The following is a 25,330-nucleotide window of genomic DNA, read 5'->3' as shown; positions in this document are numbered from 1 at the left end:
CGGGAGTTTGTGAGACAGGCTGCTCGAAGCAGAGAAGATCTGTTTGTCTGGATAGAAAATTCGGGGACAGCGTCAGTTTGACTGCCCTGCAAAGCCTTACTCGAAGAGGATTGCTGAAGAATGTAGTCACTCACTGGAGTTAAAAGGTCGAAGAGACCCAAGCTGTAAACAAATAAAACAACAACCAAGTTGACGTGGGAAAATGTCAGCAATAATAAAGAAGATCACGAGAGAAAGCCGTTGTGTTTGCTTGATACCGCAGAGTGTCTTTATAAACAACCACGATTCGACGTCCACAACAACAACAAAGTAGACAAAGATAGAAACAAAGCACTTCCTCTCCGTCTTTCTTTTGTTTCGTACCTTGGATGCGGGCGCTTAAAACCACGGATCGCATCATTGCCCCAAAGAGCGTGGAGAAACCAGCAAGCGATGCGCTTTTGTCTCCAGGGCAACGGGCGTTTGCGGGCGAGATGAGATGACCAACATCCTTGCGTAGCCACAGAAGATATTGCCGAGTGTCTTGAATTCGTAATGACTCTTAAGATATATTTCAAATTGCTTTGACTCCTTTTTGTTGTTTTCTAGATAATAAAGAGTATATCCATCTGCTGTTGGCACGTTGTGCTGTTGTCCTACTGTGTAGCTACGATACATCATACCAAAGCTTACCCACTCGGTGGGGAATACAAACCAGTTCAATCCGAAGCTAATGGCTTGCTACAGTAGTCGATCGTCGATTTATCGGATCATCCAAGAAACAATAAGCAAGGATACTATTAGTATTTAGCATAAGAGCATAGATCAAAGAGAAGCAGACGGAAGCCAGCCCCGCATGCGATCAACATACAAGTACCGACAGAAAATAGTCCGAGAACAATCCCAGCAGAAGAACATTCAATGAAGAAGATTGTTTTAAACGTGGGATTCAAGATAGCATCCGAATGTTGATTCAGGAAATCCAAGGGTCACAGGCAAGAAGAACACCTGTCACCCCCTCCAGGCCAAAAATCTACACCCTCTCGTCAAGCAACGGTTCTCTTTCCCGATCCGTCTCTTCAGGATGCACAACCCGACGGAAGAGCGAGTCACGGTTATAATACTTGGTGCCGGAGAGATAGATCGAGGTGATGAAGAAGACGATAAAGATGACGAGGGCAAAGATCCACTGCAACGCAATGATCTTGATGGAGATCTGTTTGACAGCCAACGCTAGAGATTATTAGTACATAAAACAATATATATTAGTGGGGTACTTTGCAGTGGATGGTGATACTCACACAACGTCAAAAAACTAAGACAATACCCCAGAAGATAATCATGAGTGATCATAATATGCGTAATTCCAAACACGAAAATCACCCAGATGAACACATTTGCCACAATCCTCGCAGCCAAGGTGTTACTGTGTACCGCGACGGCTCCATTCCAAAATAGTCCCATCAGTGTCCAAGCGTAGGGTCCTGCGATGGCCGACAGGTGCACAAAGGGCGGCAGAGCCCGGTGTCGCCAGTAGGCGGCATGCTGGTTGAGGTAATGGGCAATGAGGATAATCTCGGAGCCCCAGAAGTAATTGCGCGTCCAGAGAAGAATCCAGGCGAAAAGGAAGAGGTTGTTTAGAATGAAATGGGTGCCGATGTTGGCGGCCGCAGTGACGATGGCAGCCTCTTTGGAGAAGAGATGGTAGACATAGCTGAGTTGGGAGAGGAGGAGGAGAATCCTGTTATGTGTCAATACTATCTCAATGGAAAGAAGATATAAAGCATACCAGTAGATACCAGTGATGGTGACATTCTGGCTGAAGGGGGTGGTGTGTTTGTTGGCCTGCTTGAAGATGCGATGACCGTGTTTGACATCACCCGGCGAGTTGGCAGTATAGTGAATACCAACGATGACCACAAGCAGCCACGAGACAGGAATGAGGAAGCGATAGGTCGTCAAGGAGAACCGGCCATGCGCTTCTCGTTTTGCAAATGGATTGTCTATCTTGGTTATTATTCTGATCTGGAGGATATATATATGTTATAGTAGTGAGGGGGCATCGAGACTCACAAGAAGCCATTGTGAATCGAATTAAGCAATAAGAATAAGTCAATTAAACCAATATACTCAGACAATTATATCCAGAATCAAACCAGCAACTACAGAAAATCGCCAGAGAAGGAAGAGGGGCATTTCGACATATATACGTAGTGCTCATACGGTCCCCACAGGTTTTCTGACTGAACCAGGGATCAGTGGCCAAAAGATGACACAAAGTTGCAGTTGAGTTTAATCCAGATTGTTTGCTCTGTTGATGGTGTTGACAGTGTAGATACATATTATGCCAGGCCCTACGATAGGAATATAGGGTATGAATACCCTCTAGACTGACTTATATTGATTCTATTATCTACATCCTCTCATAATTCCGTAATTTTGCTGTATTTTTCTATATCGGAGGTGCAAGTAAAACTTGGATTTGCAGTCGCTGGAACGATGACGACACTATCCAGTCAACTCCATCATGTCACCATCTGTTCCCAACCAGGATTACATTATTAAAGATTCGATAAATTCAATTACTCACTTTTGGTTTATAACTTGAGCGGATATATTCTAATTCATGCTATGATTATTTTACTGTCAACTGTGAACCGGCACAGTTAACCAGAAAGCCTATGGCCATAATCTATACATCCAATAATACTATTCCAACCATAACGGTGGTAAACACACCAATGCAGTATCAATGCAAGAGAAAGGTAAAGTGTTTTCGTTTAAAAGCCAAACAACCGTCCGAGCCTCTATCCACTCTCTGCCAGTACCTGCTTCGTAGCCTCAACAACCTTTTCATGTATCGAGGCATGAGCCACAATCATCCCAAGGCATCCTGCCAAGGTCCGTCCTAAGCTGCAATCAACCGGATTGCCTGCAAGATCGGTCACCTTATGTCCAAGCTCCGTAGCAATCAACATGCCGCCGGCATGGTCCCAAATCTTCGATCGGTGAGTTGGCTTAAACGGGATCTTGACCATAGCATTGCATCCCCCAACAGCAAACGCCACATAGCGCATCTGCGCAGCCCAGAGATCCGTCGCAGGTGGCCAGGGTGCACCCATCACGTTCGCGACACGGCTATGCAGCGGAATGTTCCACGATGTGGCAGCCGCGCAGTCGACAAAGCGGATATCCTTAGCGTCCGTAACCGGGGACTGCTCGGCGAGCCGGCTCGCAGGGAGAAGAGTACTTCGTCCCATCTTCCGAATCCACGCACCTTGCCCCAATACAGCAAAAAGTTGGTGACCGTATCCGTCTCGATCTGTGTCATCTTCGTAGAGTTGCCCAGATTGGACGGCGAGGTTGGGACAACCGAGAACTCCAACCTTCTGGCTTCCGTTCTCAACAAGTGCCAAACACACGGCGTATTGCTGGCCGTTCATAAAAGTTGCGGTGCCATCGACCGGGTCCAAAACCCAGACACGACCCTGGGGGCCACATGAGCCCTGAGCACCCAAGTCGATCAAATCAAGCATCTCCTCTTTAGAGCTGGGAGCGTAGAGCAGCGCATCGCTCTCCTCATCGTCGAGATGAGTGGAAGAAACCAGTTCCCACGTACGGTCGAGAAGCTCTGCATTCTGGCGCAGAGTCTTCGAGTCTTCTTCGCCTACAAAGTCATCATCGGGAAAGGCCTTGTGAATCGCACCAATGATCAATGCTTGGGCGGCAAAATCGGCAATAGTAACAGGCGTGTCGTCACTCTTGTCAATGGTTCCCTTGTCGACAGCTTCGAGGAGCTTTTTGGTCAAGAGAGTAGCTCTCTGGACGGTCAGACAAGCAATCTGGAGCTCCTTTGAGTAGGGGCTAGAAGAGTCCATGATGTTGATTGGTTGAAGTAAAGGTGGTCGTTATATTAAAACAAAGAGAATATAGTATCAGGACACTGAATGAATCCGCGAGGAATCAAGAGTTTCTGAACCTGAACAAGGCGACTGCTGTTCTTGCCTGCCCGTGCTTATCCCGCACGCCCGATATAGCAGTCGTGGCCCGAATCAAATGGAAGGAGCCAGCGAGGAACTGAGCTGGCTCGGAAAATGTGTTGATTTTTGCTTTTGGCTGAAACGTGTTCGCCAAAGTGTAAAGGATGATTTTTAAGGCAGTGTCTTTTGTGCGCTTTTTTGAAGCTGATCTGCTGATTATTTGACAGTCGTCCAAAGACGTTCAATGAGGAGTTGGATCGACAGATTCCAGCAGATATATATCAGGTAGATTTAAGAGAGTAGAAGAGGTTGGGATCCAGAAACCGTCCGGATTGAGGAGCTGGGCACTGCACCACCTGGTCGACGGTGACTTTTGAAGAGTCACCTTGTGGGATAGTGTCACGTGATTCATTCTCGGTGAGTGTCTGGAGACGGTGGAGTGGCTGTTCGGGAGGAAAATTGGAAATGACCTCATTTTCATTATCGTGAGCCGGCAAAAGCTGGTGATTGTGGAGAATGCTAAAAGTTCTAGGCCGCGATCTCTAGATACGAATTCTGAAATCGGAACGTATGATAAATATATAGACAAGAGTATCTCTAGGTAAAGATGCTAATGATGCGAGGCTCACCAGAGCCTGAAAACCAAATCACGCACTCTTCATGCCAGCATAGACATTACCAATAATCGTTAAAACGCCAGAATCAAGACCCAAATGTCCTTGTGATCATCAAAAGATTCAAAAAAAAACAATGCTCAGAATCAAGGATTAGAATGGAGCAAATGCCAATTCGTAAGCGAAGGCAAGAGTCAACTTGGCATGCTGTAGCATATGGTCGAAGCTCAGATTGCTGATCTTATCTTCGGTAGTGTGGATCTTTTTGTTTGTGTTCTCCATCTCAGCTTCAGTCGCCATGGCGGATGGGTAGCCCCATCGATGGGCACTCGAGTGGTCTGAGCAAGCATAGCCGCACTTAGTATCGGCATAGGGAATGTCGCAATACTAAGGGTTTCATTAGCGATTGTTTATACATAAAGGGAGGGTCAAACTCACAGAGGTAACAACTTCCCGGAGGAATTGCGTCAGACCTTGGTCAACATAGTCAACCATGATTCCAATAGACTCTGGACGTCCAGCATCGAGAGTCCCCTGGATGTAACCAGTCATGTCCTGTTGGAGCATAGCCTTGACATCCTTCTTGTCTTTATTGTATTGAGTGAAAACCGCCTGTGAGCCCAGCATGCCGCCTTCTTCGGCCGAGTACCAGTGGAATTCCACTGTGTTGGTCATATTTCCCTGAACAATAGTGTCTGACTGCAGCAGACTTCTCAGAGACTCAAGAAGGGTGACAGTTCCACTACCATCGTCATCGGCGCCTGGCGCAGCCAGGAACGAAGGAAGAAACAAGTTGATACTGTCTTGATGAGCGCCCAACACCACGGTTTTCTTGCTTTGACCAGGGATCCGAGCGATGATACTGAATTGACCCCATGGGTGGGTGAACTTCTCAACGAATGCACCGTGCCTCGAAGCCCCAGATTCTTGGATGATGTCGGAAACTTGTTCATAAAGCCATGTCGCCGAGTCGATGCCAGTGGTAGATTTGTAGTAGCGAGTGTAGAATGAGGTAAACTTTTCCAGGTTGTGCTGCATGTTTTGCTTGGAGAGATTATGTAGTAGTGGAACTACCTCATCCGCATGCTTTGTCTTTTCGGGGAAGTGGACGCTATTGATGGCGGCGGTTTGGTATTTGGGATATAACCCCGACTTGTGCTCTGCTGTGATATCGATGAAATTCACGCCGTCCTAAAACCCAAAGAGTTCTAATTAGCCCCTATTGTCTGATAAATGCGTTCAATAAAATATACCAATTTCAAAGCCCATTTCTCCTCTTCTGTGACCCATCGGGTCCGATACGGACCCAACTCGATGAGAAACATCTCATTGTTATAATGGACAGATGCTGCTGACAAAGGTTCCTGTTGAGGAATTACCGAAGCCAGGATGCCCGTCGAAGCTGTTGCGCCCAGCGCAATGGCTGATAGAAACTTCATGTTGAGGGATGAAACGGCGCCGATGCGGGATCAACTGGTACAGGAGGTGGGCAACTGGTGAATCGTTGTAGTAGATGGATGAAAAAAGGGATGAACGTCAGCCTAGCTGATAAATCAGATAGGGCCGTGAAAACAAAAAGTAGAAGGGGAGAAAGGTTGATGAACCGGAGATGCGTGAAGAAGACGTGAAGATGACAGAGAGGGCGGCCGAGGAGTGTTATAAGAGCGCGGGAGTGGGCTTCTGTAAGGCAGAATAGCCGCCGAGAAGAGGAGAGACAGACGATCACTCGATTAAGATTGTCTGGATCATGGTTTCTTCTGCTTCCACTTTTTTAGCCTTGGCCATGCTATTTACAGATCGATTCTAGGAGCTAAATCCTTCGTCTAACAAAGAACTAGGCTCTTTAATTTCTTTGAGCGGTGTTTCTTTGCTGGATGCTATGGTGGCATGTGGCTGTGATCTCATAGAACCCCCGCAGGGTCTAAACAGGACGAGCTAAAGTCAACAGTCGAGCGGGACTATCCAACTAGTTGATACTGTTGCTGATGGATTTAATTTATACGATATTAAAAGATTATGAGAGCAAAATATACAGGATACGGCGTCTATCGGATGATTGCTGTCAACTCATTATGCAATTGTTATTGACTGCGAGGCTGTGATGAGTTGCAAGAATCTCCCTATGGAGGCCGTACTCCGTAATACCTCACTATTGTTCCCATAATCCCATGACGGCTAATCCAATGGTTCAATGCAGATCACTCCTGAATTCAAGGACATTTAATTTAACAGACAGTCATGATTGGACATGTTATGAGATCAATGATGCATTGACTCGATGGACATTGGCGTTAGAACTTGGCAGCTGGCAGACATTGAGAAAAAGAGTCGTTCAGCAAATAATGTAAGGTATGCTTCATCATTACCCCTGGTACCTTACAGAGAAGGTCTTCAGCCGCCCTTTGTCTCTTGTTGAATCCTGTATTCCAACAATTGATCCAACTGAGACCAAGGACACTTAGGATGGATGAAGGGGATAGAGACAACCATGGCGCTGTGTTCTTCTCGTTGGTCCAAGACAGTCTCGATCGCAATGTCTGATTCCCGTCTTATGACTCTGAGATCAAGAAATTAAGTCACCCCATATGTACTCCATATGCAGACCACTTGGTATAAATGAATGGGTCATAACGGCCAATTTATTGGAAAAGCCCTCTCGATGAACAGTCATCATATCATGACTCTTCCATATGACTCTTTTCGTATTATCGCCAAGCAAAATGCAAGGAGCGCTTAGGGCTAGGGCTGCAGCTGACCATTCACCAATCAGCGCCCATCTTCTTGGCCCGTGACTCACTCGCCAGCCAATCCGGGCATTCCTTTAGCTTCGAGGCGATCTTCGCCCTTTGACGCGCCGGAGCGTCACGGTCGGACTTATCTGGGCGTCTCTTATCTGTCCCCTTTCCATCCCCGCTTTGGCGCTTTCCATCGAACTACGCAGGTTGATAGATACTGAGGTTTACCTCAAGTTAGATCTATCTTCAGGAAGACGCTCCCTCAGGGTTGGCTGTTGGAAGAGTGCCCTCTGTCCATTTGACGGGACCTCTCACTCTAGGTATTATTCCTTGTCCGGAACTCTCGGCGCATCGCGTCCATCTGCAATGGCCATCCATCCCAGACTACACTCGCAAGTGGATGCCCAGGGTAGCCTGTCGCCACAACAGACTCGGGCTATCTCTGCTTGGTCAGAGCAGGCAGCAGCAGCATCATTGCAGAACCTGACCCTCTCAGAGCCAGCTGCGACCGGTGATGAGGCCTCGACTCGATCGGGTTTGCGTGGCGCCTCTGTCGCTTTGTCAATTCCCTTGGATGACCATGTTTCAGTACCGGAGAGTCGTTCTACTCCTCGAGTGAAGCTGGCTGGTCAGGATACCAAGGAGAGCCAGAAGATTCCCTCCGTGTCTTTCCGTCGGAGGGGGTCTCTCGGCAGAGACAGTCTGAAAAGGCGAGAGGCCTTATTGAAAGGCAAGGATGGTAGTCGTCGGAGGCAGCGTTGGGAGAATGGTATGTCCTGATAGGCCGGAATCTATGGCGAAGCGCGCTTGATGAACCCCCTCGAGCGAGAATACGTTTTCGCAAGGAAGATGAAAACGCTGACCGGATACGTCTCAAGACCGTTTGTTGCAAAATCCATGGGCCGAACCACCTTCTTCCAAAGATTGGGACGTGCAGCCCACCTACCCCCGTCATGACAATGTGCCCTACTACCTCGCGCCACTCTGGGATGTACACTATGCGCACCTCGATCGCAACTCATCCAAGCACACAAAGGAGGAGAAGCATCGAGTTCCTAAGGAGCTTCGTACGAGATTAAAGCATGCTCGTTCCGCCCGCGGTATGCTTCAGGATCTCGAAGAGGGTATCAGACAGTTCATCCAGAAATGGAATGAGAAGCAGCTCCTGCTTCGAAAGGAGGGCTTGGAGGATGCACCCTTATCATCTGAGGATGAGTCCGAGGATGAAGTTGTCTTCGTCGGTAGAAATGGACAGATGCATGACTCGCCTACGCGCAAGACTCAGTTCCGGCAAATGCGCGAGGCGATGAGCTCTCACAATGAACGTGATGGAGAGAAGATGGTACTTGAGAGTCTGGTCGATGACCGAGCAGCTGGATTTGGGTAAGTTCCATCGTAGAATTGGATTCTTACCCCTGAACGAAGGCTTACCAGCTTTAAATCAGTCGCTGGCTCGTCCACTCCATTGCATCATACTATGGCCTACATACCTGGTCTATCACTGTGGGAGAGCCTGCTCGCCGTGAAGCCTACGTGGGCTTCCACCCTCCAGCTCCTGGTAGTCGAGCTGGGCTCATATCCCACCCGCCTAGTTCGACCGGGTGTCGACAAGAGGCGATGATTCAACCCGGTGAAGAACTTCCCAGGCCTCTCTGGGTACAGGTATAAGCAGCGAGATGCTAGATTGCAAGTCGTATCTAGATTTCAGTTTTTTGATATAACTGGATAGATTCTAGACCGGCCGGAAGTTGGGATACGGTTCTGAACTAGATTTAATCGGGTGTTTCGTGTAAGATACATGAATTAATTGTGCTTGCAGTCCTTTGTCTATCGCCTTGGGACTGTCGAATTTCGAACTGCTATATACCAGAACATGGTAGTACATCTTGTTCTGAAGCTGAAATTAACGCTCTGGATATAGATGGTAACCTACTGATGGAATAGGCCACGGTTGACTGGTGCTGAGCCTCGGACAGTCAAAAGAACCTAACACATGAAGAGGCTGCTGCCTTGACTGGGCATTCGACCATGCAAAGGACTTTTAGAAACGCGTCCTTTTGTTCGGGACGACGACTATATAGTCTAAGATCATATTACGGAGTATTGGCTCTGAGTCTAGATCAGCCCAATACTAGGCATAAAATCAGAAGACCAGTCGTAGATACGACGTACTGGGTGTCTATATGGAGATGTCGGCAGTTAATCACTCCCTGTGGAAACATATTGAGTACCGAGATATTTGATCTCACAGCTATTATTATACAACACAGTTGCGGTGAGTGTTGACAGAGTTTTCGGAGAATACGAAGTTCTCGGATGAAGCTATATATATATGAACAAACAGCAAGGAGGTGTATGATATCCATACTGATGCATTCATTGAAAAGGATGAGGCAAGAACTGAGACAATAGCTATTGTAAAGTACTGCCTACTTACAGTTTGTACTGCATAACTGTGTGCCCCTCATGACATAACAGCATCAAGTAATGGAATCTGACAGGGAGTTTATCAAGTGGGGTGAGTGGCTGAATTTTTCTTTTCTTTTCTTTTCTTTTCTTTCCTTTTCGGTTTTGGCATCGCAGCCTTGACAGTGCATATTATTGCCTTGATTTTTGTCAGTCAAATAGCAATTTCGTCATGGGTGGCAGTTGGCATGAGCACATTTGTATAGCCAATAACCAATCCAACTGTCGATCAGTGCCCAAACATTCCTTATAAAAGTCTAAATTGGCTCTAATCTGGCACAAACAAAGTGGCTGTCAAATCCTCGTGGAAGGTTTAGATTTTTATTATTTTTATTATCATTTTTGTGTGGTATTCCAATTACACACTCTCCAGTATCATGATTGTTACCCAAGTAGTAATGAGTCAGTCAATTGATGCCGTGACACCCATTCAACTCTGGATGATGGAATGATTTGATGGGAATCTCATCATCATCATCATCATCATTAGTAGTATTAGTCTTTTTATCTGGCCTAAGATTTGTGTTTCAATAATTTCCTGGAGACTTGGTGAAACCAATTTTCTCCCCTCGTATGTAGGTAGCAGTTGTGTGGATACAACAAAGCCCTTGACGGATTGGCCGAGAAAACAACGCATGGCTGCCTTTTGATGTTGGATATTTTTATCTTATTTCTTGGATTGAAAGGGAAAAAAAAAAAAGAAAAACAGATCCACCAGCGAGTGTTCCGTTGTTCTCCGCTGAAGTCCGTCCGGCGATCGGACACGCAAGGGTGATTTTGCAACGGATAGGGAATTATCCAGGCGGATATCGCGTTGTCATTTGTTGGTTTTTCCCTGATTCGGAGGTTTGCTCGAGTAGCATCAACTTATCACGGCCGTATTATTATTGAATATTGGCGATATCTTCCATCGGGCACTGACCAAGTTTCGATCCGATCCGCACAAACGAACGAACATCCGCCCCAGTTGGATCCATGGTCGAGAGCGTCCCTGGCGTCTACTTTGTCTTGAAGTTTGCGTTGGACAACCATGTTGATCATTGAATAGTAGTTGAGGCGATAACCTATTTCGTCCATGTCTGTATCATGTAGGACTGTCCATGGCCTTTTCCGGATCCTGCAGACTGGCTGGTAGTGCTAAAAACAGATTGACTCTATAGGGCCAAAATGGTGCTTTTATTTTAGCCTTGCTGAGCCAGTCGCAAGGCGCAGTCAGATAAATCCATCGCACAGGCAGTATAATCTTCTGTATTATTGCTTAGCTTTTTTTTATTTTATTTTATTTTTTTTTTCATATTTTAATGCCTCAGATCTGTTCGGCTTGCATCGCGCATGTGAAACGAATTGAATAGCCGCATATGACCTGCAGGGGCAGCAGCCAGAACATCTGTCGACTCTGTTGACTGTCCTTTTTTGAAAACGAAGAAGAGTTAGTAGATACATCACGCAACCCTGATGCACAAATGAATTGCAGAGAAATGACCAGGCGTGCTAGCTCACAACCGAGTCCCGAAGGAATGAATGACTTTTTTACTCCTCGTCAGTTGGACAGACGGAAGATATCGCTCATGTCTTTGTAGCATCCCACCCAGCCGTCTTTCCCCTCCCGGATAGTGTTCCCTATTCAGTACTCGCTTGATGAACGCCTGTTGTCAGCCTCGACCCTCGAGCATCCCGGATTCTGGAAGAAAAATCGTTGCAGCGTTCAGCGCAAGGCACGAATCGGGGACCAGAGATCTTTGGGGGGCAGTTGGCCGTGGGGGGGGGGGACGGGCCCCCAATCAGGCGGTCGATGATGCATCATTGATCTTGGGTAGAAATCCCTCCATCTCACCCGAAGGCAGTCGTAGTCAGAGAGGTCAGGGTGGTGTACGACCAGTATGATCCGTCAGAAGTATCCTATTAATTCCACGGGGTTATTGTTAGCAAACAAAGCCACCAGAATATAATGAGCCACTACAGAGTAGATCTTAGACTGAGGCTTGGAAAAGGAGGAGGCAGAAATAACGGTAGAGTGAGAGAGCAAGATCTTCTGTTGTACAGCCGTTGTATGTATGCAGGATGATCCAGAAAATAGTGAGTAGATCTACTCCGTAGAGGGAATGACGAAGAATAAAATCCGATCAATCAAGGAAGAACCAAAAAAATGCTGCTTTTCAGGCCGTCTTTTGGAGGGGTTTTGGACAGCAGAAAACGAGCACCCAAAGGCGATCGATCGACGTGGACAGCCAAAGCACAACAACAGCATCACTTCTCGTCTTCCTCTCTTCTTCTTCGTCTCCCCTCCCATTCTCTCCCTGCGCCACCCCACTCGCATTCCTAACCCCCGATTGATCATCGTCAGCATCATAATCACCATCATCATCCTCATTCTCAGTCATCCTCGTCTTCTTCTCCTGTTCTAGTCTCGCTCCGTCCCATTGCGCTGGCTCCTCCTGCTGTCATCTGCCAACGGCAACGCCTGTTCCTCGCATTCCCTTCCCCTCCTCTCTTATTGCCTTCTCCCCCTCTCCCGATCTGAATATCTCCTGCCATTGTCTCCCTTGGTTATTATTATCTTTTTATTTTTTATTTTATTTATTTTGCCAATTATTATTTTCCTGCCCGCCTTTCACCGGAGCAACATCGGATGACCAATCTATTTTGCCTTTCCCCTTTGGTCTCAGCCGTGGGATTCTTGCCTCACCTCTCGCTGCCCTGGCTTATCCTGGAATCCGATTATAAGCCATACATATTATTTACTTGCCATATTTAGCCCCGTCATGGTGGCTATGATTTGACTGCCTATCTCAGCATATCTTCTCACTTATTAATTATTTACCCTGCCCTTTATTTTTATTTTGTCTTCTTGATGTGATTTCCTCCCCATTTTTTTATTTTTATTTTTATTTTTTTCAAATACAACCAAAACGTCACTGTCGTCTCATTTATATATCAATATCCCCCCTGGTGGTGGATTTTTGTTCCTGCATATCCCCAGCTTTATATATATATATATATTTTTCTTTTATATTTCCCAACCCTCACATCCTTGCAACCATGGGATCCTACAAAACGTCATATCAGGTCGCTTCTGGAACAGCAGGCAGTTCCAGCTCTACAAACAGCGACGCTTCGGACCGATCGAAAAGCACGGTCCCTACGATCTACAGTGACGGATCCACATCCAAGCGGAGAGATACAACAGACCCCGACAGCAAGAACAAAAACCCCAAGAACTCGGGGTCAACGTACGCATCGACTGTCCCATCTGCCGATGAGCTCCAAGATGAACCGCGCTATGAGGTGGTTGAGCGCACACCAGAGATTTTCCCTTCAGACGCGATTCCTTCCAATCCATCAACCTTTGGCGAATTGTTCCCATCGTCACGACGACTGCTTATCCGACATGACGATGCAACCATTGACGGTAACATGAATCTCCGTGTAGACACCGCGATTCCACGGAGGGGTGGTTACCAACAAGACATCATCCTGTTTCACCTTCGCATGTACGATCTCTTTTCGAGAAAGTTTTCCTTCCGTCGCTATTGTCGAGAGTCTGGTCGAGAAGTGTGTCATTCCGAAAGAAGACCTCGATCCTCAAGTCATGATAAACGTCCTGTTTTCCGAAGGTCGTGGAGTAGTGTGTTGGCAAGTTTGCGACCAGGGTCAAGTGGGAATGGAGCGGCCCAAAACCAGGGCCATAAACGACATGATTCGGGATGCCATCCATGGAAGGACGACGATCTGTGGGATGAGGAGAGCCCAGACCTCAAAGAGAACTTGAATCGACCCGTGGCATTGGCAGATACAATGCTGCTAGAGTTTTCCAACTATGCTCACGTTGAAGTCAAGAGACGAGGCGCCGGGATATCAAAACGATATGAGTATGAATACTGGTCCACCAAGTATCAATGGAGGCGAGAATGCCGGAAGGAGGGTGACTTGCGCGAAGTGTCTTACCACTTGGTAAACTTGCAAGCGTCCAAGACCATCGCCCATATCGTGCCGGCAATCCTGACACCCTCGGAGGCTGTGGAGGAAGAGAGTAAGGGAGGGTGGATTCCTCCCTCCTCGATGTGGATCAGTGACTCATCTGTCTATGAGACAATGCCTGACATTGCAGAGTAAGTTGATACCTTTTGGAAAGATTGGGTTTTCGCGTCTGACTGAGTGATTCACAGTGCAATTGTGGCCACGGGGCTGGTTGTCCTGGTAGATGACTGTATCCGCCGTCGTTGGCATTCTAAGAGACATGCCCAACTCACACGATCTTCCTTCTCCAAAAGCATAGAGATGATGGGACCTAAGCGCCTCATCGATGAGGTGTTCCATCGACGAGGTTCAGCTTAAGTCGCCATAAAAATATTTGTGGCCTGGACAGCGTGTCGCCAATTTGCTTTTTTCCCATTTTGTTTCAACAGTGTGACTCATTATCACTATCACTTCGTGTTTACAGAAGGCCGAGTCCAATATCTGCATGCCCTAACGACTTTAATGAATCTGGATCACGACCCTTGTCTGTTTTTGGTTTTTGGCTACTGTTGTTGTATCTCGGTTAGGTGGTCGCTTGAAACTAGCTCTGCGTGGTTTCTCGACTGCCCGGACACTTCTCATCTGGCGTGGATGTTTGTATTTCGAATCGGTTGGAATTTTGCTTTTTCTAATTTTGGCCAGCATGTCAATTTGGTTTCTTTTTTGGACACTATTACCAGCGTGTATATGAAGAGTTTCATGTCTGCATACTTAGTCCCCCCCACAAGGTGACTTGCGATGCATGTATTATCGACATCGCGAGGAGCTGCATCGTACAAGCTGTCTTGCATGTATTTTTAATTTTTTTTTAATTTTTTTTTTATTTTAAATTCTCCCATAGCGAGAAACAGCGCCACCAGCATCAATCTGCCTGACCAGATCAGCCTTGCAACATGGACCAATGATCCGGTGGGGGCATATTGTGAAAACAACTGCTGGTGACAAAAGAACCGCTACGGGTGTTGGGTTCATTGGCCCAGACGACACGGCGCTTCGAGCGATCACCATGATTTCTTTTTTTAACCCTTTGCTCCTCCTCTTTTTGTAATGACTCGGCAAGACAACAACGATCACGGTGATCCCTCATGCTTTGCTTGCCCCTCCCCTCTCTACATACATACATACACACATCCTACCTTATCGGCCCATGCAAGTGGGCAGATGTCAATTAAGCTTGTGCTGTCGCCGATGCGGGGCAGATCGAGTGTCCCCCTCCCTCAACCCCCCGTCAATCAGGGAACAAAACGAAAACGAAAAAATAAAATAAAAATATTAATCGCCTTGCCACTTCACCTCGCCAGTAGGTTTGCTGGATGTGGTCCGTCTTCCCCGGTCCGTTGGCACTGTTGATCGCATCTTGGTTCCTTGCACAGGCGCTTGACACTTTTCCTCCCCCCCTCCCCCTCCCCCCCCCCCTTCTTCTTGAGAAGCAGTCGCATTAATGATAGTGAGGGCAAAGGTAACGGCGATGGTGATGACGGAGATGATGGCAATGCAGGTATGAATGCCCAACACGGTGCCAGAGGAAAGCAACGAATCATAACGACGCCTCTGCCGGGGTGCGGATTGGGTAAATTAGATCCGATTTCCTCGTTTCTTTTCTTCGTTGGCAACGTTCTGTGTTTTCCCTGCAGAAAGTGCTTTCTCCAGAGCAACAAGCCCGTCTGTCCTGGTCTGTTCCTGTTGAGATATCTCTCGACCCCTGCTTCTTTGCAGCCCCCAAATGCCTTTCCCGACAGCAGCTGTTCATGCAGAGCGGCCCGGTCTGTGATTGTTTGGTCCCAGCACTTGAAAAGAACGGGTTGTGCTTGAACGGCCTCTCGGTCCAGGTCTATTATTATTATTACTATTATGATTTAATGGCTGATGAGCTGGCATTGTGGTTTCCGGGGCCCGCTTTCGGTCTTTTGTGTGGCCCCAACTGGCTCAACGTCGACGCATTCACCCTTCAATTCGTCACTCTTGCTCTCCTATGGGGCCTTTTGTCTTCTGTCTCTCCGCTTTTGGGCAACGAGACCGTCCATTCATCGTTCATTCCAGAAGGAAGTTCCTCCATCCCACTTTGGAGATGCCCCTCAGGGCCAATGCCCTTTTTTCTTTTTTTCTTTTTTTCTCTTCATACCCGACAGTGAACATCGTTTGCTGGCCAGGGCGGAAAAAAAATGTCAAGCAAAGAAATGAGAGGGGCTCTGAGTTGTCCAACCTCTCGGAACTGGCACCTCTGCTTGTGTACCACATCTTGCTTCCTCTGATACCTTTACCCTCTTGCTTGTCACCATATAGATCTGGTTTCTGTGGGGACAGCTGGTCCCTTTGCCCTGGTCTTCTGGCGTTTCTTCAAGGGTATACCTTTGGTCGGCGTGCGCCGGGCCGTTCCAGCTTGCAGCCTCAAAATGATCCGCATGTTCTCCATGCAACCTATGTTCCTTGAGTGGAGGGTAAGGGAGGGGGGAAATTTGCTGACGCTGTGCCATGTCCACAGTAACATGCATAAGCCTGTCTGTTAGGTTTGATGGTTAGGCTCCATGTTTGTCACGCCAAAACAGTCTTGCTTGCACACAGAAAAAACGCTTTGGGGTTAAGTGATGGCCCACAGTTTATATGACTCCCCGCTTCCCATATCCATCAAAGCCGTTTCGAGGGGAAGAAACAGGACAAAAATTTTGTTCAATTGATCTCTCACCAATTGTTTACTCTTCTACTTTCCTCCCCCAAGCGGATATCCCAAAGCCTCCTTTTATTCTTGTCTGTTTGTTCATCTCACCATCGGTTCCTTTGTGGCCTTGACCTGTTCAGCAAGATTGAAATATTCTATTCCCCTTCGTCGTGCGATACCAGGAGTATCAACTATCAAGTCCCTTTTTGTCTTCGAAAAGAAGGTCACAGAATCAAAATGTCGTCAGCTCAGCCTGGTTCATGGCAGGACAAACTTCAACGTATGCCCCACTTTATTGCAATTCTCTCAGAACTCAGGAGGTATTTATCATTTGCTAACCATCTCCACCGAAGAATATTGCAACGCAAACAAATTCGGGCCTCCCGTTTACAACATTGTTTCCGATCGTCGAGGTATGCCCCTCTCCTCTTTCTTCTTTCCTTGTCTCTTGAGTTGGCTCTTTATATCATCTACGCTTTTTTACTTTTTTCGCTTTCTCGATTGAGCGTTGTCCACTGTGTGTCGGCATTTCGAGAGGGTGGAGTAATTGTCTCCTTCACCGACTTTTGAACTTGACACCTGGTGGTACTAACTACCTTGTTCTCTCATCTAGGAGGCCGCACAGCTTGGTCCAGCACTGTCACAGTCCAGAACAGAAACCTTCCTGCGCGATACTGGTACGACGGCCAGTACCTCAACAATGCGAAAGAAGATGCTGCCGAAGTCGCCTATAAACAATTTATTGGCCAACCGACTCCTACATCTACATACATCCCCGCGGGACAATTCAAGAATTAGCAGCGTCGAGATGTAGCGTCTCGATTGCAGCGTTGAGAGGGGGATACATACTTTCTTCCTTTTTTTCCCTTTTGCCACTACTGGGGAGTTTATCTGCTCTATTGTTCAAGTTTTCTTTCCTTTTCTTTTTTTTTTTTTCCCCTTTCTATTGCGTACGACACGTTCCGGATCGATGCCGACACCTTGAGTTCCGCAGACACATATGTACAACATTTCCTGGTTATCGGCATTTTTTTTGCATGGGAAACTGCGACATGTCATGGCGTACATACGGCATCGTTCAGCGATCGATGACTATCCGAATTCTCTATGCAACATGACCGATTATCGCCGTGCAGCCTCATGTCCTTGACCATGTGTACTTTTTTCGATCGGCTCGCTTCCGCTGTTTACCATCTTCGATTCGAATCTTCCGGTGGCAGTGACTTGACATATTGTCTCAATCCACCGGTTTTCTTGATTCCCTGACTCTTTTCTCTACCAGACGGCAACACATGCGAATTCCTTGCCACAATATCCTGACGACAGATAATCATGACATCTACGATTTTTGGCTTTTTATCGGTGAAATACATTTTTTTGCTTCATTTGTATTTTTCGGCCGATCTCTTGCGCCACTCCACTCCGGGGAACCAGTCCCAAGAAATGTTGGTAACAATGATAGGAGGCAGCCAGGTGCAGCGCAGGAGAAGGGCTTCTTACTTCCAGTTCGGGAAGGGGTAATGGAGTTAATACTCGGGGAAATGATTTATATGGTCATGATGGACAGGAGACATCAGACCAGATTTTTGGAATATTACCACTTGCTTTTTTTGTCATTTGTTGTTCTATTTACATTTTTCCTTCGTGACACAAACCGGCGAATCACGCTCAGACAGAAACATCACCATCACCGTCACCATCACCTCCATCTCTTTTGAATCTCTGAATTATCAACCTGTACCTGGTATAAAAGCTACCCTGTTCAACCGCAACTGTGTACGGTTTACATCTTGTATCTAGTGGTGGGATTTATCTTCTTCCGTCGTTGTTGTCGTCGTCGTGGACCGACGATGTCACAATATAAGCTTAACCTTAATTGATCCTGCCCAACCCAACTCGCACGTGCCGTGCTCGTTCCATGGTTCGTCGCAGCCCGACAAAAACAAGGCCCGTTCTGGCTCAGAACATGCGTATTTTTGATGTTTTCGGTCTCATCGTTGGCGTAACAGTATCTGCGACTGCGAGATAAATCAGGTTATTCCTTTTTATTATTGAACTCATGATCGCTATCTACTAATATCCCTACACATCATGTCATGCCAATAATCCAACAAAATTAAAACTACTAATAAGCAAATTTCTTCTTTTCCGCTTCCACCTTCCGGCTATTCATCCACCCATAATACAACCGGAGCAAAACAGACCCAACACACACAAATAACAACAATGCCGCATTCGTCCAGTGTCCTGTGGGGTATCCCTTCTTCGCTTCGTTGGATTTGTAGATCCAGACACCTACGATTTGGCCGGGTGCGCCAAAGGAGACGTTCAGTGCGATGGCTAAGCCGGTTCCTGCCGTTGAGTGGAGGTTGGAGGATAGCCAGCCGAGTAATGGGGGAATACAGGCGAATGCGCCGCTGGCGGCGACTATTAGGCAGCCGTATCGTTGCTGGATGGTGTTTATTAGCTTTAGATATGGTGGGAGGTTTTGTTTTTTGTTTTGTCTTGTATCGATAAAGGTAAAGGCTAGTACTCACAATGTAAGAGTCATCTGGAAGAACTGCGGAGGCAAGGAAACCTATTGCCCCAATTAATGAAAAAAGGGCAGAATGAAGACCTCGGCTATATAATCACTAGATTAGCCGAACTGAATGATATTTTCCGTGCTGGAGCTGCAATACCTATTGAAATTATCCGCTGACCAAGCGACAGCAAGAGTGACGACGTAGGCGACTGCATAGGGTGGGACTGTCATCAATTCTGCACGTAAATTCGAATATCCCAAGCCACTGGTGATTGCAGGCGTGAAGAGAGATAGACTGGAAAATGGTGTTGAGATTCCAAAGTAGACCTAGATTTTACTTTATTAGGTGCGATTTTAGCCCCAAGAGCTCTGAGAAGAAGACATACCACATAATGCGCATATAAACGCCAATCTGTCAGGACCTCTTTTGCATCTTTCCAGGACATTGCTTGGGCTGCGCCTTTCGAGCCTTCTGCTCGTAGTCGTTGTGCAGCAAGTTCTTTCTCTTCCTGACTGAGCCAATTGGCTGACTCGGGATAATCAGGGAGGAAGAACCAGACTAGGATTGAAGATGCACAGGATGGAGCACCCTCAATGATAAATAGCCATCGCCACGCAGACATTCCCTGGGCTCCGTTCATGTGTCCAACCCCGTACGCAATGGCACCACCAAATGCACCAGCCAATGTAGCTGATGCTAGGATCAAAGCCACCCGCATGGAACGCTCTGAGACTCGATACCAGAAGGTTAGATAATACACAAAACCAGGAAAGAGGCCAGCTTCCATTACACCAAGCAAAAAGCGAATTCCAGTCACTTGGCCATAGTTGTGTGCTCCCCCCAGTCCCATGGTAATCGCTCCCCAAGAAAACATCAAGAATGCAATCCATCGCTGCATTTGGCATCAGAATAAATGCTCTGAGTAAGGAGACGGATTTCGCTACATACACTGGGTTTTAACTTCTTCAATAAGTAATTTGACGGTACTTCGAAAAGTGCATAGGCGATCAAGAACACCATGAGCGCAATCCTGCAGTATGCCGTCAGTCTAATACATTGGAACCATTTTAGCTTCAAATACTTACGTATACTCATACGAAGTCATGTTGGTGTCTGAAAGGAGATCATCATGGGTGTCTTCATTGAGGATTTTCGCGTTCCCTTTTTTTGTTATTAGACCTGTACGCTGATAACTAGGGATTCGGGAGAGATCAGATTGGTCACGTACCTATATTCGATCGGTCAAGATAGCAGAGAAGATATATCGCTGCACATAGAGGGATTATGCGCAAATCTTGCTTCCAGATTAGGGCCTTCTCACGGGACCTGAGAGCCTTGAGATCTGCTTCAGCGATTTCTTGGTCGTAAGCGGTTCCCTGGATTAATTGTTAATACTCACTGTTGTAAAGAGCAATGTTTGCTCACCAAAGCCGTATTTTCAACATCTTGGGAGCGTTCACCACCAAAGGCGACTTTCTCCTGCTCGTTCATGTTGATTGAGGCGAGGAAGGCTGTCCGGTGTTTGGGGGAAATGATTGAGTTGATAATAATGACTTCTCCAGGGCACAAGCGCCCTTTTTACCCGTTATTTGGAGTACTCGCACTTCCCCGCATTAGAATCGCTGGAACTGAGGGAATGGTGTGGTTTTTAACCTGAAAAGGGGCGCCTCCACGAATGTCGGTCAATTATAGTCCGTCTTCCTTCCAGATGGCGGGAAAGATACCGCTCTACCGATGCAGCTAGAGTAGCTCATTCTGGACTCGAGGCTAAATTGAAAAATTGGATTGTAATTGGGGCTGAGTAAACGAGACTCGAGAAGATCTTTGCTTATCTCCGTCACATTGTCACATCGCGAAGAGTAGTGTGGCAGCTAGCAGCATGTCTTGTGTAACATCAATGCATTATGTTGTTCTGTGTCTTAGTGACACGGCCACTGAGGTGCTTGTATCATAGATAATCCCCAGCACTCTCAATCAGTCTCGGTTGCAATCGTGAGCTCTAGCCTCGAGGCTATCCTGATTCCTGATGATTGTTGATGGGGAAGAATGTGGGGGAAAGTCGATCCAAAGTGTGGGGAGATAGATTACGGTACTGTCATTTACCGTCTGTTGTCAGAAGTGCAAACAGTGCAAACATGTCAGCATTTATCGATAAACGGACATTTGCGACGGAGTTCCATTCAGTTGATTCACCCTAGAGTGGCTTTTGGATCTCTGTTCTTCTTGATGATATGCATCCGATATCCGCGGGGATTCTCTTTTCATTATAGAACATTGAATACAGCAAGGCCTTTCTTCGCTCCTACGAAATCCCTCCCAAGAACTCTGTGCGGGGTCCGAATCGCAGCCATGTCGGCTTCAACATCAGCATCCCCCGCAGCGCGCAAGACAATGCCTTCTGCATTGACCTTTGATCTGCATGTGAAATGCTCGGTAAGCTTACAATTTACTCATACTATCTTATCGGGGTTAGTCTGACCCGCGTCTTCATATCGAATCTATAGACAACGAAAGCTCGTGCTAGCACGCTTCATCTCCCCCATGGCGCGGTTCCTCTTCCGATATTCATGCCTGTTGCGACACAGGCTTCCCTCAAAGGTCTCACATATGACCAGCTCAAGCAGACTGGATGCATGCTGTGCTTGAATAACACATATCATCTGGGATTAAAACCGGGACAAGCGGTGCTGGACGAAGTGGGTGGTTCACATAAATTGCAGGGATGGGACCGGAATATCTTGACTGATAGTGGCGGGTGGGTTTTAATTGCTTCACGTCTGCCTCTTGGGCATGAAATGCTATTTAATTGGTTCAGAAGCTGACATTTGAATGCTGATACAGGTTTCAAATGGTGTCTCTGCTTGAACTTGCAACTGTTACAGAGGAGGGTGTCAGGTTTCTCAGCCCACACGATGGCTCTCCAATGTATGCGATGGTCCCAAAATACCTTCCCATTTTTTTAAGATCTTGTCTAACGATACTTTATCTAGGCTACTCACTCCAGAACACTCCATCTCATTACAAAATTCAATTGGTTCAGATATCATAATGCAGCTCGACGACGTGATCGCTACAACTTCACCAGATCATGCCAGAATTAAAGAAGCTATGGAGCGGTCTGTTAGATGGCTGGACCGATGCATAGATGCTCATAAAAACCCTGAAAAGCAAAATCTTTTCTGCATCATTCAAGGGGGCTTGGATTTGGATCTGCGGAAAAAATGCTGTGATGAGATGGTGGCCCGAGATACTCCAGGAATTGCCATAGGAGGTCTCTCTGGTGGTGAGGCGAAGGATGATTTCTGCAAAGTGTATGTTTCACACCACTTCATCTATTTGATTTGCTAACAGCCTACAAAAAGGGTCGGTACCTGCACACAGCTTCTGCCAGACCACAAGCCGAGATATGTTATGGGAGTGGTAAGTATTCAAATATTCTCATTCCCCGGATAAACGCTAAAGCCAAAATCAGGGATATCCCGAGGATCTAATTGTGGGAGTGACGCTTGGTGCGGACATGTTTGACTGTGTCTGGCCAACAAGAACAGCCGTACGTTTCCGTCTCTATGTATACCAAAATATCTATTAACTCTCGACATTTTAGCGTTTTGGAAATGCTGTAACACCCACAGGAACCCTAAACCTCCGTCACAAGTCCTACGCTGAAGATTTTGCGCCGGTGCAAGATGGGTGTACGTGCGCCTGCTGCCGGCCTACTAACCAGGGTGGGTTGGGAATTACAAGGGCATATATTCACCACCTGGCCTCCAAAGAGACAGTTGGAGCCCATCTGTAAGTGCCTCCATCCTCAAACATCTATACATGTCTTTATCTGGCTAACTATGCCCCCAGTCTCACGATCCATAACGTCCACTATCTCCTGTCGCTAATGGGATCTGCGCGACAGGCCATTCTAGAGGATCAATTCCCTGCGTTCTTGCATAAATTCTTTGGCGATCTCTATGGGGATAAGTCAAAATCTCCCCAATGGGTCATTGATGCACTTCGTGGAGTTGGGGTTGATCTGTTATCAGACTAGCAGCCCCGAAACAGGATTCTGCATTCGGTTACTACATTCTATATATATTAGAAGCATAAAGACTTGATAAATATGCATTTCAATGGTGTTGTTGGCTTACTATTCGCATTCCATCGGCTATACACTGGAGCATACGCTGTCGAAACTGAAAAAGTTGAAATAGGGGTTGCACAAATAATACTGAGTCTTCGTGGCCGAACCAGGAAACCTTTAAAAAATAATTCATCAAACCGAAACTAGCGAAACTGTTTACAATGGGCCAAAATACAACCGAACCTTTGTCATCAGTCCGTTTTGCTCTTAGCAAACCTCCCCGTCAACTGGCGAATCTTCTTCCCCGAAAGGTAAATGGGGATACCCAGTAAACCCAATGCGCCTGTTAAAGCACCGAAAACCCCAAATGCCCCGTCATATCCATGTGTACTGACAAACGGGGAGATACCATAGCTGGTGCCGAAAGAAATGAATCCTCGAAAGGCACAAATGATGACCAGTAATGGACCCGCGCGTGTCGGGTAACTATCTAGGAGGTAAGTAATAGCAACAATATTGGCACCTACGAAGGCAAAGTAGTACGCAGCCACTGCCCAAACGTACACGAACCAGTGGTAGCTGTTTGGATGAGCACCCCCTTGCCCGTACAGTACTGCCGTGATAGAACCAACAATGACGGGCAGGATTAATGGGATGATTCGGTTCTCTGGTTCGTGGATGCCACCGTTTTGTTGCGCTTTTCGACGGACTAGGGCGTCTGATCCTGTACCGAGTAGAGGGAGGGCTATGAGGGCGACGACTATCTGACCAGTGTTTACATAGCTGGCGCTGGTATCTGGCCAATTGTAGGGGGCTACAGTTAAGATGGTACTGTAGGTAGTCTGGATGGCAATGTTGACCCCAATTGTCAAGCCGTTTAGACATAAAGCCCATAAAACATTGGGGAAGAACAGGAGGAGGAATGTTTGCTTGGTAGGAGGGAGGAAAGTAAGCGTTCATTCATGAATTGAACCTCGGGAAAACGTAGGGTATGATTAGATCTTTGCTCACTTTCAAGACATCCAATGCTTTACCCCATTCTGGCTTCCCAATCCATAGTCGCATGTCTGATTTCCAGGTCCGAGGCTGATAATGGACATAGTCAAGGGGCGGTTTTTTCTTGCATACGAGATAGGCTGGTTTGCCTAATTTGGCCTCAAAATCCGTACTGGACGCGCTATCACTTGACGATTCTTGGTAGGCTGATAAACTGCGATCATATTTTGTTTCAGGCAGGAAGAGCACAGCTACAATGAACTGTGCACCAGCCAGCACAGCCCCCAGCCCATACCACCATTGAGGCGTAATGGCCCCAGCAATAGGGCTGGCAAAGATAACCCAAATTGTGGTTAAAATCACTTGCATGGTTTGTTGAAGCATAAGTGACTTGCTGCGCTCGTGGAGGAAGAATATCTCCTAGTTTATCAATTACTCCCATCAGCTATGTCGTAGACATGGCAAGGTGGTCAGCTTTTCTTGCCTGGGTGATCATAGGGACCAGAGCTTCACTCTGACCAGCAGATAGCCCCAATACCATTCGAGCAGCAAGGTGCCATTCGTATGTAGCTGATAAGGCGCATAAGATTCCCCCGAGGACGAGAATAAGCGTGGAAACTAGGAGGACGATACGACGACCAACAGCGATAGCGATAGGCATTCCAACAAGGTTTCCAATTCCCCTTTTGTAACAGGTTATTCAAAGACTTTATAAAGTTATAGGTTCGGGTCTCACATGAAAAGAGTGGGATATGTCATCAAATTCGTTATATCCCCATCGTCTTTCCCAGCGGCGACGTACTCGGGAATATAAAAGTTCAATAGACCTCCAAACCCGGAGACTAGAGCGACTCCTAGTGTAGAAACTATAATAGCATCAGTGGTTGAAATTTCCTATACAGCAATCGATAATCAGATAAACTTACAGGTAGATAAAACCAGAAGAATAACTGTCTTCTGCCAGATGGGCATGTTTAATGGATCTGGTGATGGCATGTCATAGTTAGTTTTGGTTCATTCTATCACCGAAAAGTGTGTTCTCACCTCGTGGATCTGCTGTGGGACTAGGGATAAAAACAATGGCATCTTCAGTTAGTTTCACTGTCCCCATGACATTGACATTGGAGTCCGGAGGCCGTTGATCAACAAAGCCATCATCGTTGATAGCTTCAACGTGTTGCCTTGAAGCCTTCTCCTCATCCATGGTAAAAACCAATGGATTAAAATGCGATATAGTATAGTCCGAGGGCTTTTATCAATGATTGAGTGGGATAGCTGTGCTTTGCAGGC

General features: G+C 46.8%; 11 protein-coding genes across 11 annotated transcripts; 7 read left to right on the top strand and 4 right to left on the bottom strand.

The window, feature by feature from the left end:
• Positions 1-1,012: 1,012 nt before the first annotated feature.
• On the bottom strand, positions 1,013-2,062 carry ASPWEDRAFT_174608 (DUF1774 domain-containing protein; the record flags this gene model as incomplete). The annotated part of the gene is made up of 4 exons (XM_040831245.1): positions 1,013-1,212; positions 1,281-1,720; positions 1,769-1,982; positions 2,053-2,062. The coding sequence occupies 4 exons, from the start codon at positions 2,060-2,062 to the stop codon at positions 1,013-1,015; spliced, it is 864 nt and encodes a 287-aa protein (XP_040686865.1).
• A 724-nt stretch (positions 2,063-2,786) lies between these two features.
• ASPWEDRAFT_53215 (uncharacterized protein) lies at positions 2,787-6,012 on the bottom strand (the record flags this gene model as incomplete). The annotated part of the gene is made up of 4 exons (XM_040837855.1): positions 2,787-3,843; positions 4,773-4,960; positions 5,012-5,764; positions 5,827-6,012. The coding sequence occupies 4 exons, from the start codon at positions 6,010-6,012 to the stop codon at positions 2,787-2,789; spliced, it is 2,184 nt and encodes a 727-aa protein (XP_040686864.1).
• A 1,662-nt stretch (positions 6,013-7,674) lies between these two features.
• ASPWEDRAFT_114911 (uncharacterized protein) lies at positions 7,675-8,976 on the top strand (the record flags this gene model as incomplete). Its single annotated transcript, XM_040828533.1, has 3 exons — positions 7,675-8,077; positions 8,187-8,691; positions 8,754-8,976. The coding sequence occupies 3 exons, from the start codon at positions 7,675-7,677 to the stop codon at positions 8,974-8,976; spliced, it is 1,131 nt and encodes a 376-aa protein (XP_040686863.1).
• Positions 8,977-12,813: 3,837 nt separating this feature from the next.
• Positions 12,814-14,109, top strand: ASPWEDRAFT_30288 (uncharacterized protein; the record flags this gene model as incomplete). Its single annotated transcript, XM_040833382.1, has 2 exons — positions 12,814-13,883; positions 13,941-14,109. 2 exons carry the CDS (start codon positions 12,814-12,816, stop codon positions 14,107-14,109), a joined length of 1,239 nt encoding a protein of 412 aa, XP_040686862.1.
• Positions 14,071-14,597, top strand: ASPWEDRAFT_612366 (uncharacterized protein). Its single transcript, XM_040838567.1, has one exon. The coding sequence runs from the start codon at positions 14,254-14,256 to the stop codon at positions 14,521-14,523; it is 270 nt and encodes an 89-aa protein (XP_040686861.1). The 5' UTR covers positions 14,071-14,253; the 3' UTR covers positions 14,524-14,597.
• Positions 14,499-15,683, top strand: ASPWEDRAFT_612339 (uncharacterized protein). Its single transcript, XM_040838566.1, has 3 exons — positions 14,499-15,109; positions 15,251-15,289; positions 15,371-15,683. The coding sequence occupies exons 1-3, from the start codon at positions 14,839-14,841 to the stop codon at positions 15,601-15,603; spliced, it is 543 nt and encodes a 180-aa protein (XP_040686860.1). The 5' UTR covers positions 14,499-14,838; the 3' UTR covers positions 15,604-15,683.
• Positions 15,653-16,465, top strand: ASPWEDRAFT_612298 (uncharacterized protein). The gene has a single exon (XM_040838565.1). The coding sequence runs from the start codon at positions 15,764-15,766 to the stop codon at positions 16,220-16,222; it is 459 nt and encodes a 152-aa protein (XP_040686859.1). The 5' UTR covers positions 15,653-15,763; the 3' UTR covers positions 16,223-16,465.
• Positions 16,466-16,684: 219 nt separating this feature from the next.
• ASPWEDRAFT_174603 (double-stranded RNA binding motif domain-containing protein) lies at positions 16,685-17,245 on the top strand (the record flags this gene model as incomplete). Its single annotated transcript, XM_040831244.1, has 3 exons — positions 16,685-16,727; positions 16,801-16,860; positions 17,061-17,245. 3 exons carry the CDS (start codon positions 16,685-16,687, stop codon positions 17,243-17,245), a joined length of 288 nt encoding a protein of 95 aa, XP_040686858.1.
• Positions 17,246-18,368: 1,123 nt separating this feature from the next.
• On the bottom strand, positions 18,369-20,740 carry ASPWEDRAFT_613119 (putative MFS transporter). Its single transcript, XM_040838570.1, has 8 exons — positions 20,398-20,740; positions 20,201-20,348; positions 20,058-20,133; positions 19,921-20,002; positions 19,358-19,864; positions 19,129-19,298; positions 18,985-19,069; positions 18,369-18,896 (listed from the first exon to the last, which is right to left on the bottom strand). Exons 1-8 carry the CDS (start codon positions 20,461-20,463, stop codon positions 18,573-18,575), a joined length of 1,458 nt encoding a protein of 485 aa, XP_040686857.1. The 5' UTR covers positions 20,464-20,740; the 3' UTR covers positions 18,369-18,572.
• A 581-nt stretch (positions 20,741-21,321) lies between these two features.
• On the top strand, positions 21,322-23,011 carry ASPWEDRAFT_174601 (tRNA-ribosyltransferase family protein; the record flags this gene model as incomplete). Its single annotated transcript, XM_040831243.1, has 8 exons — positions 21,322-21,405; positions 21,477-21,727; positions 21,814-21,897; positions 21,963-22,283; positions 22,335-22,392; positions 22,445-22,522; positions 22,577-22,764; positions 22,825-23,011. 8 exons carry the CDS (start codon positions 21,322-21,324, stop codon positions 23,009-23,011), a joined length of 1,251 nt encoding a protein of 416 aa, XP_040686856.1.
• A 284-nt stretch (positions 23,012-23,295) lies between these two features.
• Positions 23,296-25,244, bottom strand: ASPWEDRAFT_53210 (uncharacterized protein; the record flags this gene model as incomplete). Its single annotated transcript, XM_040837854.1, has 6 exons — positions 23,296-23,973; positions 24,056-24,460; positions 24,525-24,723; positions 24,777-24,906; positions 24,967-25,023; positions 25,085-25,244. The coding sequence occupies 6 exons, from the start codon at positions 25,242-25,244 to the stop codon at positions 23,296-23,298; spliced, it is 1,629 nt and encodes a 542-aa protein (XP_040686855.1).
• Positions 25,245-25,330: the final 86 nt, after the last annotated feature.

This window comes from Aspergillus wentii, assembly GCF_001890725.1.
Source record: "Aspergillus wentii DTO 134E9 unplaced genomic scaffold ASPWEscaffold_6, whole genome shotgun sequence".
In the NCBI taxonomy this organism is placed as follows: domain Eukaryota; kingdom Fungi; phylum Ascomycota; class Eurotiomycetes; order Eurotiales; family Aspergillaceae; genus Aspergillus; species Aspergillus wentii.
This window is presented reverse-complemented; position numbering and strand designations above follow the sequence as displayed.

What these genes read in the sequence shown, in the direction of transcription:
- ASPWEDRAFT_612339 (XM_040838566.1), top strand. Translation starts at nt 14,839, where the DNA reads ATGACTCGGCAAGACAACAACGATCACGGTGATCCCTCATGCTTTGCT. An exon ending in CAGTAGGTTTGCTGGATGTG is followed by an intron (nt 15,110 to 15,250) that starts GTCCGTCTTCCC and finishes GTGAGGGCAAAG; the next exon opens with GTAACGGCGATGGTGATGAC. An exon ending in CGGAGATGATGGCAATGCAG is followed by an intron (nt 15,290 to 15,370) that starts GTATGAATGCCC and finishes TGGGTAAATTAG; the next exon opens with ATCCGATTTCCTCGTTTCTT.
- ASPWEDRAFT_612366 (XM_040838567.1), top strand. Translation starts at nt 14,254, where the DNA reads ATGAATCTGGATCACGACCCTTGTCTGTTTTTGGTTTTTGGCTACTGT.
- ASPWEDRAFT_613119 (XM_040838570.1), bottom strand. Translation starts at nt 20,463, where the DNA reads ATGAACGAGCAGGAGAAAGTCGCCTTTGGTGGTGAACGCTCCCAAGAT. An exon ending in ATGTTGAAAATACGGCTTTG is followed by an intron (nt 20,349 to 20,397) that starts GTGAGCAAACAT and finishes CAATTAATCCAG; the next exon opens with GGAACCGCTTACGACCAAGA. An exon ending in TTCCAGATGACTCTTACATT is followed by an intron (nt 18,897 to 18,984) that starts GTGAGTACTAGC and finishes AACACCATCCAG; the next exon opens with CAACGATACGGCTGCCTAAT.
- ASPWEDRAFT_612298 (XM_040838565.1), top strand. Translation starts at nt 15,764, where the DNA reads ATGGGGCCTTTTGTCTTCTGTCTCTCCGCTTTTGGGCAACGAGACCGT.